Raw genomic sequence first — 20,438 nt, 5'->3', positions numbered from 1 at the left:
AAACACAGACTTGACTGAGATTCTATCATTGTTGTCACTCTGTTATGTTATTTATGGTATGAAACCAGAGAAGAAGCCTTTGTTACACAGGCTGGAATCAGATAAGTCTCATCAGCCTGCTACAAACCAGTGTCCAGCCTTTAGGGAGCAGACTTTCACAATAAGAAAAAACAGATTTTCATATTTAATATTTCATATTGTATTGAAAACAGCCAAACTCTGCAATTTAGTTTTTGTATATAAAATCATCTATTAAGCTTCCAATCCATCAAAGAGTTCTATTTCTATCAAACAATGACTTAAATGACCCTTTTCTTAAATGTCTGTTTACTCAAAATTTGGTGCCATCTATCTTGGTCCGTGCAGAAATGCATTTTTAATGCCAGAATAAATCTTAATGTCATATTTACAGCACACAAGAAATGATATTAAAGCTTTGTTGGTTGTCTGTGTCCAAAGACCTCCATGTTATAAGTCACCTGTTAAAAATTATATTAAGGCTCAAAATATGCATAATTAAGGGGTCAATTTTCTGCCATTTCTAGTCACTACCTCGTTCTCATAACCATTCTCTTTCCACCTCACTTTTTAATGACCTGTGAGTTAGATGAAGACACGTACAGCCAAGACAGCAAAGGCCAGAGCCACTACCCTGAGCTTCAGAACCATTCTGCAGGAGCCTATGGTTGATGTTGTAAAGGGATTGTCTATCTTTATATACAGTCAAAGATGAAAACAGTTGTAAACCTTAAAACCGAGAAAAAAAAAAAAAAAAAAAAATGGATCATCTTCTATTGGCAAGAAACATCCAAGATAGAAGAGGTATTATCAGTATGTGTGTATCAAGCCATGAAAATGAGAGAGAACAATCAACAATACTACAGCAGTCAAATGACTTTCATTCATTATTCAGCCTTGCATTATTTTACACCGATGGTTTTCATTGGTCTATCGAAAATAATGTTTGTGACATGACATATACAGTGGTAAACGTTTTTGAACACCCTTAAAATTTTACACAACCTCAAATCTTATCATGAAATATTTGTGGAAATTTTTTTTTTTTATGTTTCAAAATGTATCAACATTGTCGGTATTAAAGTCAACAAATAACAGAGAACGTGTTCAAAACTGAACAAAAATGAAATAAACCATCACATCATCAAATTAATATTTAGTCCTCCTGCCATTAGCAGCAGTAGAGCTCTAATCCTGGCTGATATGTTCTCCATGAGCCTTTCACACTGTCGAGGGATAATCTTGTCCCTTTCCTCTTGAATAACTATTTTTACTATTTTAATTCTTCTAAATTCTTTGGTTTGCGCTGTGAAACAGACCTTTTGATAATCCACCACAGATTTTCAATGGGACTCATGTCTGGGGATTGAGGTGACCACTCTAAGACCTGGATACTGAGCTCCTGCAGCCAAGTTCTTCTGGTCCTGGATGTGTGGGAAGGAGCATTATCTTTTTGAAACATCCAGTTTCAACCTCGACGGAACAGAGCACGTGTAAAAGGGAGAATGTGGGTTTGTAGAATGGCACAATATTTAACAGAGTTCAATGTGTCATCACAGACAGTTAAATGACCAACACCAGCAGCACTCATTCATCCCAAAACCATGATACTCCCTCCACTGGGTTTGACAGTAGGTACTGTACATGCTGGAGATAATGCTTCGCCTGGCCTTCTGCGTATGGTCACATTGGCAAGAGGAAGATAATGGACTCATCTAACCACGGAATCTTCTTCCAATTCCTGACTGTCCAGTACTTGTGTGCTTGGGCCCAACAACTAACAGCTAACCTCTGTCTCTCATTGATCAGGGGCTTCTTGACAGCCTTTTAGGACCTTAAGTCATGATCTAAATGTTGACCACGTACAGTGTAGGTGGAACACTGGACACCAGTTTGATTTCACCACTGCTGTTGGAGCTCCTGTGATGTCATGTGGCGATTTTCCCTGCACATGTGGATAAGGATGAGGTTCTTTCCTCTGATGGCAGCTGTACCCTTCCTGAATCTGTATCTTCAGGCGTTTTTCCTCTGTTAGATTCCTTGTTTCCGCCATTTTTGTCTCTAAAGAACTTTCAGATGTACTTGCTTTATATAGACATGAAGTACAGAAACAGAAAAATGTGTCTTTTAATAAAAAGCACAGCCTTCATTAGTGGATCACTGGTACTAAAATGTCTTATGTATTTTTATAGAACCAATCAATTTTAATTCATCACTTGTAGATTAGTTTGAGTAGAATTTACCCAATGCTTGAGTGAACACAAAGACTGTATATTATTAAAACTAGTGTTTTACACCCTGAAAGTAAAGACATATTTTAACGACTTTCTGGTCAGTCCTCCTCTCCTCAGGGTTGAAGTAAAGGCTGGCATTTAGCTGTGCTGGTCAAGGTCATGGTTGGAGAATGCATTATGTTGATAGCCACTCTCATAAGTATGTGGAAGAAATACAAATGTGCATGTGTGTGTTGGTGTGTTTCCATAATTAGCTGTAGAAATCTCAGTGCTTCATCATGGAAATACTTCCTGGAATGTCCTCCCTCTGTGTGGAATATTGATCGGTGCATTAGTCTGATGCCATGACTGTGAGCGGCCAGACAAACTGTTCACTCACTGGAGTCACTCTGCATAACAACCTCCACTCAGTGACTCAGTCAAGATAAACGTGGAACACACAGTGAGCCCACGTGTGCCCTGTGAAGACCCTGTGACTGTTACATTTAATGCATTGCCCTTGTCACATACTGTCATCATAACTGTTTGAAATCCAAAATTTATGGTGACTTTTATTCCTTTTAATGCATTAACTCTTAACGCACACATATCATGCTGTTAGAATGTCCTCCATAAACTCGACCTGTATTGAAGGAGTGACCCTGGCTTATCTACTTGATTCTGAGGCCAGTCATATGTTTAATCATCTCGATGGGACACCTGCATATTATAGTTTTTTCTAAGGAATCATGAAGACTTAGTATTAGCTAAACAGAAACTAAAATACATACAGCGAAGGTGATCTGGTTCCCACCAACACTAGTATTACACTAATAATATGATTAAAAGCTGAATTGCAAAAAAAAAAAATATATATATGCCTCATGTAATGACTTCATTACGATCACACACAGAAGGACGGTGTGAATGCCTTAATGATCTAGTGGGAATAAATACATTGTTTCTGCACATGTTTGCCATATGTAGAATACTTGTTTCCATTAATTCACAAATCTTATCTTAAATTGTTCATTTTATCGGCTTTTCCTTAATTTCTAAGACACTCCAGTGTATTTCCCTTTCACCTTTCCTCCTACACTTGGGCCTGAAAGACCGTGCACCTAATTAATGAGCCGATCTATTAAAAGCTCTGTACGTATGAGGTGTATGTATGGGTACGTGACTACACATCCATACATTCACTATATGTGCGTGTACTGTAACCTTCTCTCATGACAGGGAAAGTGAGTGGTTCTGCCCAGGCCACAACACAACATATAATGAACCACAAACAGCTTCTAATGCCTGAGGTGGGCTTCATTTACTTTACATTACATGTGACATTTCCAACCACTCTGAGCCAATTACAGCTCATTCAAGTTAATCCAAGCTCACTTTTGCACAATAAGGACAACCCGTAGCCCCGCATTACTATAAAAGACCTTCCTCTGTTTCTTAATGGTGAGGGTAATTGCAATGAAAAATCTCAGCTTTGTAAGCTGCTGACTTAACATAATTCAGCTCCTGCTGTGCGGTTACTTCCCCACCGTTGTAGACCTGGTACAGTTTACTCATACTTCCACACAGACAGCTGAACCAACTTTCAAGTACTTGGTTCTTCTGATGACTGATGCATGAGCTTTGTAGACATAATTCATACGGTTGTAGCTTTAAATTCAAACTCTTCAGGATCATTATATTAGAATTCAATACGTGGGTGTGTGAATTGCTAGCACCACACTAAATGTAGTCTTGAATTTTGACACATTTATAGTACATTATTCACTCCAAATCTTGTTTCTTGTTCTGTTCTGACAATGTAGCAGATATTCCACTCCTACAGAGTGATTCTTTCTCCTTACTGTACTCCTGCACGTAGTGGCTATCTCCCCAGTTATGTACCATTAACACTTATGAGAAAGATAAGATATTTTGGAGTGGGCTTCCATTTGTGCTTGCGCATTTAGAAGAACATCAAGCATCAGAGTTTGATGATATGTGGCAATAACACCAGTCCATGTTTCCACCAGTGCTGCTTTGCAACCCATTGCAGTATAGGCTGTGAAATATGCTGCATAGGTGCATTAATCAGTACTAAAAATGCAGAGGCAGCTGCTGCCAAATGTCTCTGGCTAGGCAATTCTTGGAGTGATGTCTAAGGTGACCCATCCAATAAGCAAATTAACAGCTGGCTAACTAGACATTGTCAAATGTAGATGGCTGAGATTGGCTGAGATTTCTCAGTCCAGCAGCATTGTACGTAAAGGGAATTGCTATAGTATTAAGGGAACAAAAATCTCTTTATCGCTACGTGAATGGCTGGCCCAACGACCAAAATAGAAAGGTAACATTTGCAAAGCGTAGTGTAAGTAAGCAAGTACGAGCCCTCCTGGAAGTCATTGAGACTGCATTCCAATGTCTGACGTTGAAGAATACAACCCTAGCATAAGAGTCTATGAAAACTATCTGTGTGATTTGCAGTCATAGTGAAATCACTAAAAAAGATGACCAGAAGTACTCCATGAGTCATGGCTTGACAGTGACAATGTTTAGAGCAACACAAGGGGTCTACAGCAGTGATAGTCTCTGGTAGCTAGCCAAACACTGCGGTTGAGCATAGTCTCCAGGGTTGTCAAATGAAAGAAGATATTGGTATAGGATGATTGCAGATGTCGGGCTTTGACACATGTGATGGGCCATTAAATCTGTTGAGCTTCCCTGATAAGGCATTTGTCATTAACACTGTAGGTGTTTGCACTTGACAGTTTCCAGGTTGTGAGTGAGTGTGCCACAGGATGGCGAACAAGTACTCCACGCAAATTCACCAAGCTCCTTCTCTAAATTAAATCAAAATGTGAGTTATTGGGTTGTTTCTGAAGTTGTTTTTATTGAGTTGAGTGAAAAAAAGTGAAATATCTGGCAGTGTAGCTGCAGACGATGTGTTGAGTCACACCTCAAGTTTTCTCTGTGAAACGGCGGTAACACCTGTTCAGCACACGTAGTGTTTGGAGATCTGCGCCATGAATATTTGATGTTGACAGCTGGTTGCCGTGTATGCATTTGCGTGCGTGTGCGCGTTGCACGTATGAGTGTGTTTTTGAGTGTGACCAGGTTTATATCCATGTCACACTTTGCGTGCAACAGCCACAGGAAATAGCTCATACTGTCACCCAAGCCTAAAGTGTCAGATTCTTTGTGCTCCTCTCTCCTGATGACAGAATGCTTGCTTCCTTTCAGAGGTTAGTGTTTGTGTTTGTCTGGTGTTAATAGGATAATGTGTATAACTGAGGTAAAACTATTAATCAAAAGAGACGGTGCACGATATTTATGAACCACAGTGGACAATGACTTGCATGACTTGTGTTTCTTCTTTTATTTATAGTACCATAGGCCACTGAACACGGTTACATATAACAACATGAAGTACCAGGTGTTGTTCAGCCTGTTCACTTCACTAGTTCCTGTAGGTTCTATAAGTTCCATGTTCTTAATGAGAGGGTAGTAGCTCATCTCATCTCCTCCTTCTTTGTCTCCAGGCTAGTTAATAACAATTTAGAGTTCCTCTGTGGAGCTTCTCATCGCCTCATGTTCTCAAAAGCGGATCTGTATGAATCTTATTCCAACTATTTTGACAGGTACTGCAGGTGGATACGTTTGTATCCATTTAATTGTTTCACCCTTCGATCTGTAAAGCAAGCAGATTTAATGCTGCAGTAATTCAAGCAGTATGCTGGTTATATATCTCCAGGGAGTACAGACCAGATTAGTGGTGTCCTGATACCACTTTTTGTCAGAGCCGTTACCTAGATTTGGGTTCTTGCCGATACTGAGTACTGATATGAGAAGTAAAACCATTACGTAAACACATACAAGCATTTAAATGTATATCTATCCGAGGTTAAGGATGTTTATCGGTGCACTGAACCGAGTTCATTTAAGCTCAGTAAGACTGTAGTGTCAGGCTTCTATGCCGTTACTTCTATCATGTACTAGTGTGTGTTGTTCCAGATGTTTCAGTCTTTTGATTAGCAGATTGAGCTGCACCTGAACATATTCCAGGAAGTGTAGGTTATAGTGCAAGGTTTGAAATGTCCAAGTATTTTAGCTCCAACTGCGACTAATCCTACAACACATTTCTGAGACAAGAGACTCTTAACTAGAGAGAAGCCTTGTGTTGAGGTAATGTGGTGCAGAGTGGAGTTACTTAACAGGTGCATGAGCACCAGATGCTAGTGCCACTATCAGAATATCCCTGAAGATGGCAAAATGAAGTTATTCATTATAAAATGGTGTAAATCCAAATAGTGTTTTCCATTATTCTCCAGAAAACACATCCAGCTATTGTTGCAGTGTAATGCAATATACTGTAGCTATTTTTTACCACCTGCAATACGTTTGAATTTGATCATCTTCAGATGCATTCCCCAGTTCAACACCTGTTCCATTGTTTGACACCTCAGATCCCAATGAAATGAGTCCAGTTGTGTCCAGTCTGTGTGTTTGTGCCAGAGAGCCAGAGTGTCACAGAGACACAACACTGGCAGAGCTGGGTTTAGCCTCTCCGATGGATAGACCTGACCTTCAGGTTAATGATTGCTACAAGAAGACCTCAGAACTCTAGGTGTGTGCGTGTGTTGAGGTGCGATTGTCCATGTGTGCAGACGACCGGATGCGAAAGGGTTTGCAGAGAAATAAGAGAATGAGAGCAACAAAGGAAGAAAAATAGGAGTGTGACCCAGGAAATCATGGTCCTGCAGGTTAGGGGAGAGCTGAGCTTCTTAGAAGGAGAGGCTGCAGTGATTGTTCACGTTAAAAGCACCATTTTGGTCCTTTATTGGAGCCTCATGAGGTTTTATCATAATTTAAAGTGTGTGTTTTTGTTACCTTAAGTAACCAGACCTGGGAATTCTCCACTAGCTTACGTATACTCCATACTGCAGGGAAACGGGCTGGAGCTTAACCTGCATTTAATACATTTCATGCCCCCTGTGATTCCCTGTCTCTTTTAATTGGCCAAAAAAATTAACCAGACACTAGGTTCGATTCATGCAAATGTTGTTACTTGAACCATTGTAACATATAATCCTGCTGAATATGAAATATGCATGTAAACAAACTGCAATGAAATGCTGCTCAAATGCTATTTTAAACACTTTTATGTTATTTTTTTTAACACAATGACCTCCATTTTTTCATACCTGCTGAATATTGTACATTGGTTTCGCTCTCCTTCATGTTTCCTGCTGCTGGAGTGTGCAGAGTTAGCATGGTTAAAGATTGCCATTTATTCTTGTAATAACTTTCGTGGGCCTGTAAATTGACTGCGACCACTCGCAAACTGACTCGGAGGAATGTGAACCGTGCACAGACAGGAGTAAATGTCAAGTAACCGGAGGTCACTCCTGCTCTCTAATGCTTAGAGGCACCTTTCAAAGCTGTTCTGTAACAGGCTGACCACACTCTATCAGAGCTGTGGGGTCAGGACTCTTCACTGGGCATGAAGTTCTTTTGGAGGCTCAGATAATGATGGCTTTTCATAAACAATGTAGCATGCTGTTTCTCTGTGTTCTGTCCATTCAGCAACATGGTGCATTATTAGAGTCTGTAAACGGCAGTTAATTGTACCAGATTCTCTAAAGAATATTTATGTAGGGTTTATAGGAAGTAGAAAGGAGGAAGTATCTATGTAAAATCATTTACTTTAAAAAAAATTAAGAGGAGAATTGACATTTACTCTTCAATCAAGATGTCTTCCACCCCTACTCTCTCATTTCTAGCACTGTGGTTAGTTATTGCATTAACTGTTGGTTTGTACATTTCCAGTTGCTACATGCTGCTTTCTAGCCCGTGTTTTCTTGAAGAAGTGATTTTTCATCTCAGTGGGACTCCTTTGTTAAAGGTTAAGCGAAGAAATAACACCATAAAAAGTCTGAGCCAAAGATAGACTTTATGTGAACAGTGTGTATGAGCACACATATTACTTCATGTGATCTCCTATTCCACATTCAGGCAACTTTGCTAAACATATTGTCTGGATCTAAGCCTGGATCTAAGCCTACTACTGTCCACATGGAATAGACATATTATTATTGGTGTTAATGCTATTAAGACTGCTTTGTCTCTTGTACAACTGGTGGAGAGCAGTGATGTTATAGTCTCAACCAACCTCAACCAGTTAGAACAATGCACAGTGCTTCACCTTTAGGAACCAAAATAGCAAGTGTAGCTCTAGAAGACACCCATGAATTATGGGCACCCAAGACCTGCAGTTTGTTGGTTTTTGCAATTGTTTTTGCCCTTGTATGACTACCATACCATACCATACCAACTTCAGACACTGACCTTTCATCAAAAATAAAACTGCCTGCTTAGTCCTTTTTACCAAAACAACATTCAAGCACTGTGATTCTTCTTCACCTGTTACCAATAGTCATCAGATGTGTAAATAATTCAGTGGTTTTAACTACAGTCAAGTAGAAATTTGTATTCTGCGTGGCTGCGCTGTTGATTAAGCTTGACATGATGAGAGCTGAAGAGCTGCCCGGATTTAAAAACTGCTGACTCCTTTCCCTCCACTGTTAGCTCGCTCCATCTTTTCCCTGCTTTTTCCCATCCCTCCATCCCTCGCTGTATCTCTCATTCCTTCAAGTGTCTCTTGTGATGTAGCCTATAAAGCAGAAGGGTAGACAGAGACTCATTAAAATCTCCCCCTGCCTCGCCTTTTCTTTATCCCATATTTGCTTCTCTTCATCTCCCATCCACCATCTCCATGAGATGTAATTATGGCAGCACGACGTAGGAGGAGCCTGCACGGCAAAAATTATACTTTCAGATTTCCTGCTGCTTTAGCTATTCAAGGAACGAGACCTAAATTTTCAACCTGATCACAGAGAGAACAGCAAATGTGGATAGAGATAAAAACTAAAAACAGTGAATATACAGAGGAAAAGAAGATGTCAGGAAAATTAAAAGAAAACTGTGAGGTGAAGCGGAGATGATAGGAAGGATGGTTACAGAGAGAATATGTTAAGGAAAAAAGGAGGATGCCAGGCTGTAGCCGCTGTTAACAGAACATGGGATCAGTAATGCTGTCAAGCTAGAAATGCCAGACAGCAAAGCAGGCTGGGACAGCACAGTGGGAGGAACTGCTTAGTTAGGGTACGTGACTGATGCGGGCATTTTTATTCTCTCCCCTCTTCCCCACAAATCCAAGGAGCCACCTTATCCTGAAGCACCTCAAAAAAATAGGGGGCGTTTAGTAAATAGCGGGTGGGGTAATACAGTACATTCGTGCATTGCATTGTGGGAAGGAAAGGGGATGGGAGAAACGCTTGAAACGTACAGAGATTTACTAGCTTTGCTCTGGCTGCAGAGGAGCTAAACTAGCACTATTTATGGCAGCTGGGTCGCAGCGGTGGATGCAATGCTACGTTAGGACAGACAAGATGAGAGCAGGTTGAAACAGCTGAGAGAGGAGCTGTGGGTTTTTTGCAGTCGAAAGAAATTAGAGAGCCAAGCAAGGTCCGGACACGAGGGAGTATCTGCTCTCATCTGGAGGAAGAGGAGAAGGAAGGAGGACAGAACGAGAGGAGGGGTGATGTTTTATTTTTATTTTTAGATGCTGAGGGCTGTTGCGTATTTGTTTCATTTGGCTGTCTCTTTATAGTGTATATCTGTTTGTGTCTCACTTGTGCCCACACTTGACTTCTGTACAAGGTTGCATACCTGTGTGTCCTTTTGGATTTATGTGTGTGTGTGTGCATGTGTGTATGTGAGATATGTTATGCTTTTCACTGAGGTTGCAGTCTCGGCTCAGCAATCACTCAGCATTGCAGTCAATTTGTGGTTGATTTAGCTCTCTCTCTCTCTATTTCTGGTTGATTACCACTATTCTCTCTGCACTTCTGTTTTCCATAGTAAGAAAGATGGATCAGATTCTATCTGTAATATCCACACGCATCCACTGTCATGTACAGCTTTGAAGTTGGATGACTGAATACAGTCCATGTAGTTTGGATGATGAGAGACACTGGCTCATCCTGTATGAGTCAACAATGGTATTTAAAGTAATCAATAGCAATCAGTGTTGAAATGGAGAAAGAATGGATCATAATGATGGTTGCAGAACCAAAACTAAATCGTTGATACAAAACAGTTCAACCTCACTGATCCGTTCCGAACACACATGTTATTCTGACAGATGTTGTTTAAATACACCTGATTCAAGCCCATCTGGATTTTTCTGAGTTGTGTATGAATTGATGTGCAAGATACCCGGAATACGTTGATTCATGCTATTTATATTGAACGGTTAAACCAACATCATATCTGTCTGTTTTCTGTCTTCAGGTCCAGGAATGGCTGTGTCTAAATTGCCAGATGCAGAGAGCTCTTGGCATTGATATGACCACACCTCGCTCTAAGAGCCAACAGCAGATTCACTCTCCGTCCCACCAAGCCAAACCCATTGTACAGCCTCAGCAGCCCACACCTCAGCCAACGCAGCCGGCAGCAGCAGCACAGCCCAAACCTTTGGCACAGAGTCAAGCCACCCAGCAGCAGCAGCAGCACCAACAGCAGCAGCAGCAGCCTCGATCTCAACCCTATGGCCAGACTCAACCCTACTCCCAGTCTCAGCCTTACTCCCAATCCCAGCAGTATCCCCAGTCTCAGCCCCAGTCTTACCCTTCATCGCAGTCAGGGTCCCAGGCCCAGCCTCACACCTCCCCAGGCTTACAGAGACATCCAAGCCCTGGCGGCCTCCAGTCTCAGACCGGGCCCTCCCAGCAGGGGATGAGGACTGACCCATACTCCCAGAGAGGTCCCGGGGCTCCAGGATCTGTTGGAGGTCCCACAGGAGGCCCAAGCCAAACAGGAGGTCCTCGCATTCCCCATCCTGGCGCTGTACCTCTCCCTGGTTTGACCAAGGCACCCTCTCAACCTGATTTAGGCCGTGGTTCCCCCATGCACCAGCCTATGACACGGCACCATGACCAGACTAGAAGCGCTGGATCCTCCCCAGCCCACAGACCTCAGAGTCAAGCCCCTCCTCCTGCACAGGATGGTCTGACCAAACTGTTTGGCTTTGGAGCATCTCTGCTGAATCAGGCCAGCACCCTGATCAACGTTGACCCTCTCTCCACCGCCTCCACCCAGCCAAGCCCTGCACGAGGAAAGGTGGTGTTCAGTAATGCAACTCCTGACAACAGGCAGCAACAACAAGGGGCACCCACTACCAAACCCTTTGGTGTGGGGGGCTCTCATGCTCCAAGTCAAATGGGGGGTCCTCATGCACCTGGCCAAATGGGAGGCCCTTATCCAACTAGCCAAATGGGTGGTGTTCATGCACCTAGTCAAATGGGAGGTCCTCATGCACCAAGTCAGATGGGAGGGGCTCATGCACCAAGTCAGATGGGAGGGGCTCATGCACCAAGTCAAATGGGAGGTCCTCAAGGACCAAGCCAAGTGGGAGGTATCATGGGTGGACCACATGCTCCAACCCAGAAGCAACAGCAGAGCATGTCCCACCAACAAGACATGCATCAGCAACATCAGTCGCCAGCTCATCATCAAAAAGGGCAGCAAGGACAACAACCGCTACCAAAAGGACAACAACATCAGCAAACACCTGCTCATCTGCAGAAAATGCCACAGAAGCAGGAGCCTGTGAAGGCACCTGTTGTTGCTCCGGAACCTGTGAAGCCCAAAGTGAACTGTCCTCTTTGTAAAACAGAGCTGAACATCGGCAGCTCCGACCCACCCAACTACAACTCCTGTACGCAGTGTCAGAGCCAAGTGTGTAACCTGTGTGGCTTCAACCCCACACCACATCTGGTGGAGGTAAGAGAAAAAGCATACATGCATGCAGTAAAGTTTACTCCTAAAGTCACAAATGCATATATAAGCCTCAAGCATGTCGGCATGAAACACTCTTCCTCTTCACTGTGGGGCTACACATTTTTCACTTTCCTCTGAGGATCTTTCTCCTTTTTGCAGACTTCCTCTTATCCATTGTTATAGGCTGATGTTTCATTTTATCTGTGGACGTTCTCAGTCATCAAGATTGTGTTACAGCCACAAAACCTAAAAGCAAAGCAAGGGCAACTGGACCTGTAGTCGTCTTTTATCTTTTTGTGTAACTAATCTGCATCCCATTCCTTGTCTGTGCGTCTCTCTCTGGGTAATCTTGCTTTTATCTACATTTTCATTTTTTCAGCTAGCCTTTCTATCCCTAACTTTATTCCTTGTCTGTAACGTTTTTATTTTATTTTATTTTATTTTATTTTATTTTATTTTATTTTATTTTATTTTATTTTATTTTATTTTATTTTATGGATATTGCTCTGTACACATGCACATACATTAACACTTGATGTCAGATATTTGCATACACTTGTTGAAGTCATAAACTATAGTTTTGCCATGTTGGTTATAAATCTTGAAGCAGGTCGCAGGGATTTTTTCCAACATTTGTGATTAGGTAGATTATTTCACTTGTCTTTGTGTCTTTTGTATGTTCTTAAATCCATTTGTTACTTGACTTAATTTAGATTTTTTTATCAGTCGATTTAGTTGAGTACGAATGTCCACACACTCTGTCCTCAGGTCATATTATTATTTCTAAAAGCACCAAAAAAGTTTTCACTTTGAGAATTCAACATGGAACTCGACAGGCCGGGCCAGTAGCGCCAATAGTGCCAAAATTGGTTTTACTGGTATAAAGCCAATTCTTAATAAAATGAAAATAAAAAGTAAGTGAATTAAAAATGGGGATGTAGATAGAAAGCAATCGTTTAGGTATGGGAGACTGAGAAAAAAATGAATGTGGACAGAGCGAGAGGGGCAAGGGAAGAGTGAAGCAGAATGGAGGAGAGAAGCTTAATCATAAAACATAGACATCCTTTTCAGTTAAGGTTTCTTTCTCTCCACTAAAGTGGTCTTGCACAGGGTACAATGAAGCAAGCGCACAGGCCGACTTCTCTGTCACTGCCCCTTTATTAATCCAGATGCCAGCTCAGAGTGCAGCAAAAGGCAATGAAAAGTAAAGAAAGAAAGATTAATATGTATGTGAGAAAGTTAGAAATTGAAAAACTACAGAAAATGTGATAAAAAAAAATGATGTAAGTTACAATTTTAAAAAGAGAAAAGAGCTATTGGAAGAAACAGATGAAAGGAAGAGAGTGACTCACGCTTACTTTGAAGAGCATGATGCCTTCAGCATCTTCTGTGAGTACAGTTATTCATAGTACTGTACAGGACTGTGGCAAATACACACAGGATGGAGAATGGGGTCAAAGTGTTATTTAGACCATGAGAAATCACCATTGAAACTGTCATGCAGATCATAAAAGGACTTACTATGTAAAGAGCAAGTGTGGGTAGGCATATGTGAAATGTGGGTTAAGGCCTGTGACTCTCAAGAAAAAAAAAATGAAGGAGAAGAGAGGATCTAGAGATGACAGGATTAAATAAAAAATGCTGTGTTATGGCTAATTAGAAATTAATACAGTCATGACGCCACATATTTGTTAAAGGCAACTAGTCGAGCCAGAGCAAAACGTGATGAGGAGTGGAAAAGATTGACATGAAAAAAGATGCTGAAAGAGAATGAATCAATTGCAACATACGGATAAAGGAGTGGCAACAGAGACGCAAAGAGAAGTACAATAAACGCGTGGAAACACAAGGAAGAGAGCGCAGTGAAATTAAGATGAATAAAGACAACATATAAAGAGACAGTGGGACGAACAGCAAGCAGCAGTGGAAACAGAAGGGAAGAGAAGTGGATCGAGGCTGAGAGGAAATCAGACATGTAGAGCTGAGTCACGTGCTGCCTCTAGAGGGAAGATGGGCACTAACACACACACTCACACAAAAGACAGTAAGTAGAACAGTAGGGGAAAAGATGAGGAATAATCAAGTGAGTGAAGCAAAGAGTGGGAGGGAGAGCTCCCAACAAAGGAGAGATGATATCACAGATGTACTGGCAGTAGTTTTTATGCTTAATAACACAACTTGTCATACCGTGGTAGCTGGCAGTGTAGCTGGGATTAATGTTCATTAACTCAAGCACAGTGCTTTGCCTCATTAGAGGGTGTGTGCTGGCATTGCATATTGTCATTTACAACTATATTGCATTCAACTGATGTCAGTTTATTGTTTTTAGAGGGCTGTGTCGATTCAAGCATTTATTTGATGTCATTAAGAGAGCCTTAACTACTGAGTAAATATAATTAAATCTGAAGTTAATGGTTGATTTAAGAAGGGTGCAGTTTGTGTTAAATGCTGGACGCTAAATGAAATGAATTAAACTAACTCAAAAAAAAAATCATGTTAGCTGTATATTGTAGTAGTAGTAATTAAGTTGTGCTTAAACGGAACAACTAACACGTTTACTTTGATTTTAAGGCGACGAGTTAAATTTTTTTTTTTTTTTAAGTAAAGTCACTTCAGTAAATTTTACAGTGTAGCTCTTCTCTTCAGTTTGGGCTGTTTTTACATTTCCCCTTTCTTCTTCTCTCTGTTGTCCATACTCTAATTTTGCTTTCTTTCATCCACCTTCTTTTCTGCTTCCTTCCTCTGTCGTTGATTTATTATTTCTTCCTTTTTTTGCTTCCTTGCTTTCTTCCTTCCCTCCCAGCTTCCTTGCTATCTTTCTTTTCTTGAGTCCTTCTTCCTTTGGCATTTCCTTCTTTTCTTTCCTTCATTTTTACAATCAAATACTCAAATCTACATGAGAAAATACAAATCAGTATAATCTTACACACACACACTGGTACACTCGATAAGCAGGTGTTGAGTGAATGAGCGTATGAGGCCATTTCTCTGCCCTGTCATTCAGGCTTTCGCAGCTGTCACTGCTGCTGTCGGAACAATTATTAGGATAACTGCACTCAGTCCACCTGGTTAAGTGCCTCAGTGTGTGCATGTGAGTTTGCGTTTGTGTTTGTGGGGAGCTGCACCTCTGAAGAGACCTGATTAGGGATTGCGACATTTAATCGGCCAAGTTGAGTTTGTGCAGGGCGAGTGCGTGTGCTTCGGTGTGTTTCTGGTCAGTGTTGTATCTGAGATTGTGTGTGCAAATACCGGATCTACGCTAGAGAGTGGGCACTCATTCTAAGGTGAATCAGTACAATGATTATTTCCACAAATAGGTCAGCACAGACACAAACCTTCAGTTCTCAGTGAATCTGATTAACTTTCTTCTGGGTCTGGGGTCGTTTGTGTTTATCTACAATACCTCATCTAAGGAAGTATTGTCTGTGTTTACTGTTGTTATGCCCGGAGACAAGCAACTGATTCAATTTTGTTTTTTCTCTGAAAACGACTGGAGAGTTCCCCTGCTTGCTCTGTTAAGGTACTGGAGTTGAATTGTCCTTAAACTAACGCTAGTCTTGCAAATGAACCAGATTTAATACTTCAGTTTCTGCTAATGCAAATCAAACATTTCCTGCTGTCACACATTAAAAGCAAGCAACTGGCAGCAAACAAGGCTTTTCAGTGCGCTTGCCACAAAGCTTTTACTCTTCTGTTGAATGCAAAATGCTCATATTATCATAGTTAGGATCACAGTCTAAGTAATTCGCTCGCTGATTGCTGCTATAGCAACCAAATTAATGGTGACGTCATCTCAATCTGTTGTTGCTGTTTCATGCAAATGCCACAATAGCCAAAAGGTTAACATGTTTAATTTCATGAGTCTCTCTGTGTGAACGTATTTAATTATGCATGTGTACATGTGCAAGGAGCTGATTGGTCATTGTAAAGGTTTCTGTCTGCGTTATTGGGGTCGTTGAGGCCACAGGTGTAGAGTCATGTTTCGTTATTCTCATATTTTCTTTGTATCCTGGTCTCCTTACCTCCTGACCTCTGGTAACTTGCATTTCTCTCTGGTCATTTTGGACAAAATATATACAAGAATAAAAACCTGTAAACATGTGAATGGAGGGCAGAGGACGAAACTTTGACAAAAGCTGTTTATCACAATATCACAAAATGACCAAGTTGGATATAGATTTACATGGCCACAGAACAAAACCCTCACATGTAAACACAAACACACCCCAACACTAAACTGATCAGTAATCATTAGCTTGCGTTGCACTTGTCGCAATAATCAACTTAACTGCGGCTCTCCAGTCAACTCCTCAGTGTGAGTATGTGACATGTGTGTGTGTAATTATAGGTGACTAACACTGTAAAAGGAGCATAGTGATGTGCATGTGTGAGCGTAATGTATGTAATCCACTTGGCGTGTGTGTGTGTGTTTGTTTGTATGAGTGGGTGTATATACACTGTGTGTTCGTGTGTCACAGCAATTTCTATGGTCTGTTTAACTGAATTGCTGGTCAGCATCTGAAAATAGTGCAGAAGGAAAAGAGCAGATGTCGCGTTGTGCAAGACACTGCGCCCCACACGCATATGCACAAGTACGTACACATGCACAGACACACAAATAATCCATCACCCTATCATCTTACGGTCTATTTGTGTGTAAATGCAAGTTAGCATGTGCATTTGTTGAACATATGTGCTGCAGCATGTACTTATATGCCATACATTAAATGCAGGATTTGACTTTCTGAGCCGTTTACGTGTAGGAAAACTTTTCACCTTTCCTGTTTCTGGTTCACCAGAAAACTTCCACTTTGGGGAAAAAGGCGTTTCTTTAATTGATTAATTGTGGTTTTTCTAAATATAACATCCTAAAATATTTAACATACCATATTAGCTATATTAGCTCTGGTCAGTCTGTGATGGTGAACCACCACCTCACCTGTGCTTGCAAGCTTTTGTCATTGTTCTATAAGGAGTTTATTGTCTCATCTTCTGTAACAGCTTGTATTCTGGAGGGTCGCAGGGGCGACATGTCATCACGTAAACCCTGGACAGGTCGCCAGTCTATCACAGGACTGAAGAGTTTATAGTTTTTATTAAATTACATACTGCATTAATTCCGATTTTAATACAATGTATAATAGTTACAAGGGTTTGGAGCAGCTGTGGCTCAGGTAGAGCAGGTGGTCCACGAACCAGAGGGTTATCCCCCGATCGTTCCCAGAATGTAGCACACGCTGAAGCGTACTTGAGCAAAACACTGAACCCCCGGTTATTCCTAGTGGCTCTGGTGTGTGAATGTGTGTGTGCTTCTGTGAGTGAATAGTTTTTGCAGTTTTTAACAGTTCCAATAATCCAAGAATAAAAGTCAGAATTTAAAGCAGTCAAATATACTGGCTTGAACTAAAACTTGTAGACATGAGACATGAAACATGAAACAGTGATGGAGGGTTGGAGGGAAGGAAATGATGACGGAATGAGTCACATTTCCGTATTTAGAACGAAGTCAGAACAAAAATAGAGGATAAGAGGCGCAGCAGGAACGACAGAGCTCCTAATGGACGGTTCGCTCCTGCACTTCAGGACATCTCACTACAATTAATAATACAACAGCTCACCGTCCTCTGCTCCCCTCCTTCTCTTCCCAGCCTCCATCTCCCCACCTCCTCTCCATCTGTTCCTTTCATCTCGTCCTCTGTCTCCTTTTTTCATCCTCTCTCTCCCACCCAGATTTTCCCAGGTGGGCTTCAAACTTGCAACTTTCTGATCAGTCCTGTTATGAGTGTAAATATAACCTTCCTACTTCCTGCAACTATTACTGTTTTCCTCCTTCTCTTTTACTTTCCTCCTTTTATATTTATTCTCCCGTCTTCTCTCTAATTATCTTCCTTTGTGCCCCTTTGTTCTCACACCCTTGTTGGAAACTAAACTTTGTTCACTCTTGGCCTCTCTTCCATTTTCTCGCTCACTCTGTCTGAGCTCTTGACTTATTCAACACATCTAGCCCGACTCACCTTTTTAAAGAAGTCATACAATATGCATTTAGAAACCTGCAAGGCATGTCAGTTTTTATGCATGCGTTGTTGGTTTTTGGATTTTTCATCCAGCTGCTTATGAAATTAGTCATCAAATTCACAAGTCATGGAACATAAAAGCCACCTGCTGGTCTGAACTACTGTAAACTCTCGTCAGTTAGATGGATGTGCTGGTTTTAAAGGAGCTAGTGGTGAGTTAATGTATTCTGGTCTCCAGTTGAGCAAAGTGTTTGTATAAAGGATGTCTTACAGTAGTTTTAATCATACAGTCCTAATATATCAGACCAAACTACTAAGAAATGAGAACAGTGTGTACACTGATGCAGCAATTCAATTAAACTTGGTTTGTACCTCTGTAATAGATCTTTGCAGCATCAAACCAATCACTGCTATTAAGGTTTGCACCGTCACAGTGTGTGGGTACATATCTGGAGAGGCTTGGGGTTGTGGCATAGGCTACAGACCTAATGCAGAAGCATACAATCAGCTTTGGAATCTATTCTTGATAAATGTGTTGCTTTGCAGTGCAGACAGTTGTTGCTAAAGCAGGAAGCTAGAAACCGGCAGTATTTTCCACAATTGAATCAGGCTTTCCACCAAAAAGCATCAGCATTTATGCAACATGATGGGCCTCTCTCTGAAAAGATCTGTGATTGGAAGGGCCAGAGTCTCCTGTCATGATTTTCTAAGGTGTGAAAACAGGTCCAAGATGAGGTACAGAAGGCTGGTTTCCTCTCAAACCACTTGAGCTACAGTTTTAAGCAAGATGACTGTTGAAAATGAGAGATTAAAAGGATACAAAGTGATAAAAAATAGGTTTAATATTGGAATGTATCTTGAAACGTTTAGGCTATTATTTGATGCTACTACTTAAAACTTGTGTGCTTATGGATCTCTGCTGTGAATCCCTCAAGTTCTGTATAAATAAATACCTATAACCATAGGTATGTTCTGGACATACTCTATAAAGATGCTCAAAACCTGCCATAGCCTATCCCTTTTAAACACACCTCAAACTTTTTTTTTTTTTTTTCCTTTTCCACTGACGTTTGTGCCATGCATCGCGTGCTAACTTGACTTCTCACAGTTGGTTCTTTAAATACCAGCAGCTGACGTACACTGAAGTCGTGTGTTTGCTTTGTCTCACTTGCTGGGAGGGGCAAGTGCCATTTTAGGATTTTTCTGTTTGTGTGATGACACTGAAGACAGATGAAAACCTCATGGTTTCTAACAGTGGCTGCCGCTACAAAACTTATTCATGCGAAAAAGACTTTACAGAGGGAATAAATATTGTTTCTGTGTTGTTGTGATATAAATCAAGTGCTCGCCGTATGATTTTATCTCAGCTTGCCTCATTTATTTGCTGTCATGAATCTTATTTTTTTCCTACTCTTACCTGATTAGTTTTTCTCTACTGATGTCCTCCACAGCTTCTCCTTCACCTCCATCATTTTCACCACAGTTCTTCCTGTCTCCCTCAAGTCTACACTATCTGGGCTTTATCTCCTCCAGCCCCCCATTCTCTCTCACTCATTCCACCCATGCATCTACCCTTGTCCATCCTTCTCCATCCCTCCATCTGCCTCCCCCCCCATGTCCTCCCTCATCCTCTAAGCTTTTGACCGTTTTCTCCTATTCACTATATTTAGCTTCTTTGTCTGTCTCCTGTTGTGCACAGCTCCCGTTGTATGGATGAGCTCTCAGTCCTCAGCCACTTGCTTTTCACAGAGTCCTCTCTCTCCGTCTCACTGGTCCCATTCTCTCTAACTGTTTGCGTGAATATAACACTCCCAGCTGGAAATGAAGGCCTCACACAAATACTCACACACACACAGAGGAGTCCTTGAGATACAGGCAAAGACAAAGCTTTTTCCTGTGTCACCTACATTTTAGTTATTTCTCCAGCTAGTGTTGTAAGTGTCACCAAGCTTTTAGAACACAATGTCTGACAAAGACACACATTGGATCTACTGTATGATTTTAAGGTGAATGGTGAGAGAACCTAAATAAGTAGGTCTAGACTTTCATTTGTGTGGCATTAAAGGCTGTTTTATCAAATCAGCTTTAGGTTACACTTTTATTGCAAATCACTCAATTGTTCTCCTAGACTCCCAACAGACATCAAAGAGCTACTGTGACAAGTGTCTGTGCCAAAAAAGTTTCACTTGAATGTAAGACTATAACCAACGTCAAGCTGAGATGCTGCATGAAAGGAAATAACTGTTCCAGGAAACTGGAAGAGTTACTATTAGCTGGGAGGTTAGGAAGCTAGGAAGAGCTGTGAAGAGATGGCCTCTCTTGAATTATGCTGATCATCTGATCTACTGTATTCCAG

General features: G+C 41.2%; 1 protein-coding gene across 3 annotated transcripts in view; it reads left to right on the top strand.

The window, feature by feature from the left end:
* bsna (bassoon presynaptic cytomatrix protein a) overlaps window positions 1-20,438 on the top strand; it is a 105,132-nt gene that overhangs the window by 18,419 nt on the left and 66,275 nt on the right. For all 3 annotated transcript variants that reach the window (XM_047570343.1, XM_047570507.1, XM_047570426.1), the window contains exon 2: window positions 10,581-12,071. In XM_047570343.1, coding sequence (XP_047426299.1) covers window positions 10,581-12,071 — 1,491 coding nt within the window. The remainder of the gene's footprint in view (window positions 1-10,580; window positions 12,072-20,438) is intronic.

The sequence above is a fragment of the Mugil cephalus genome, chromosome 1, assembly GCF_022458985.1.
Source record: "Mugil cephalus isolate CIBA_MC_2020 chromosome 1, CIBA_Mcephalus_1.1, whole genome shotgun sequence".
Lineage (NCBI taxonomy): Eukaryota > Metazoa > Chordata > Actinopteri > Mugiliformes > Mugilidae > Mugil > Mugil cephalus.
This window is presented reverse-complemented; position numbering and strand designations above follow the sequence as displayed.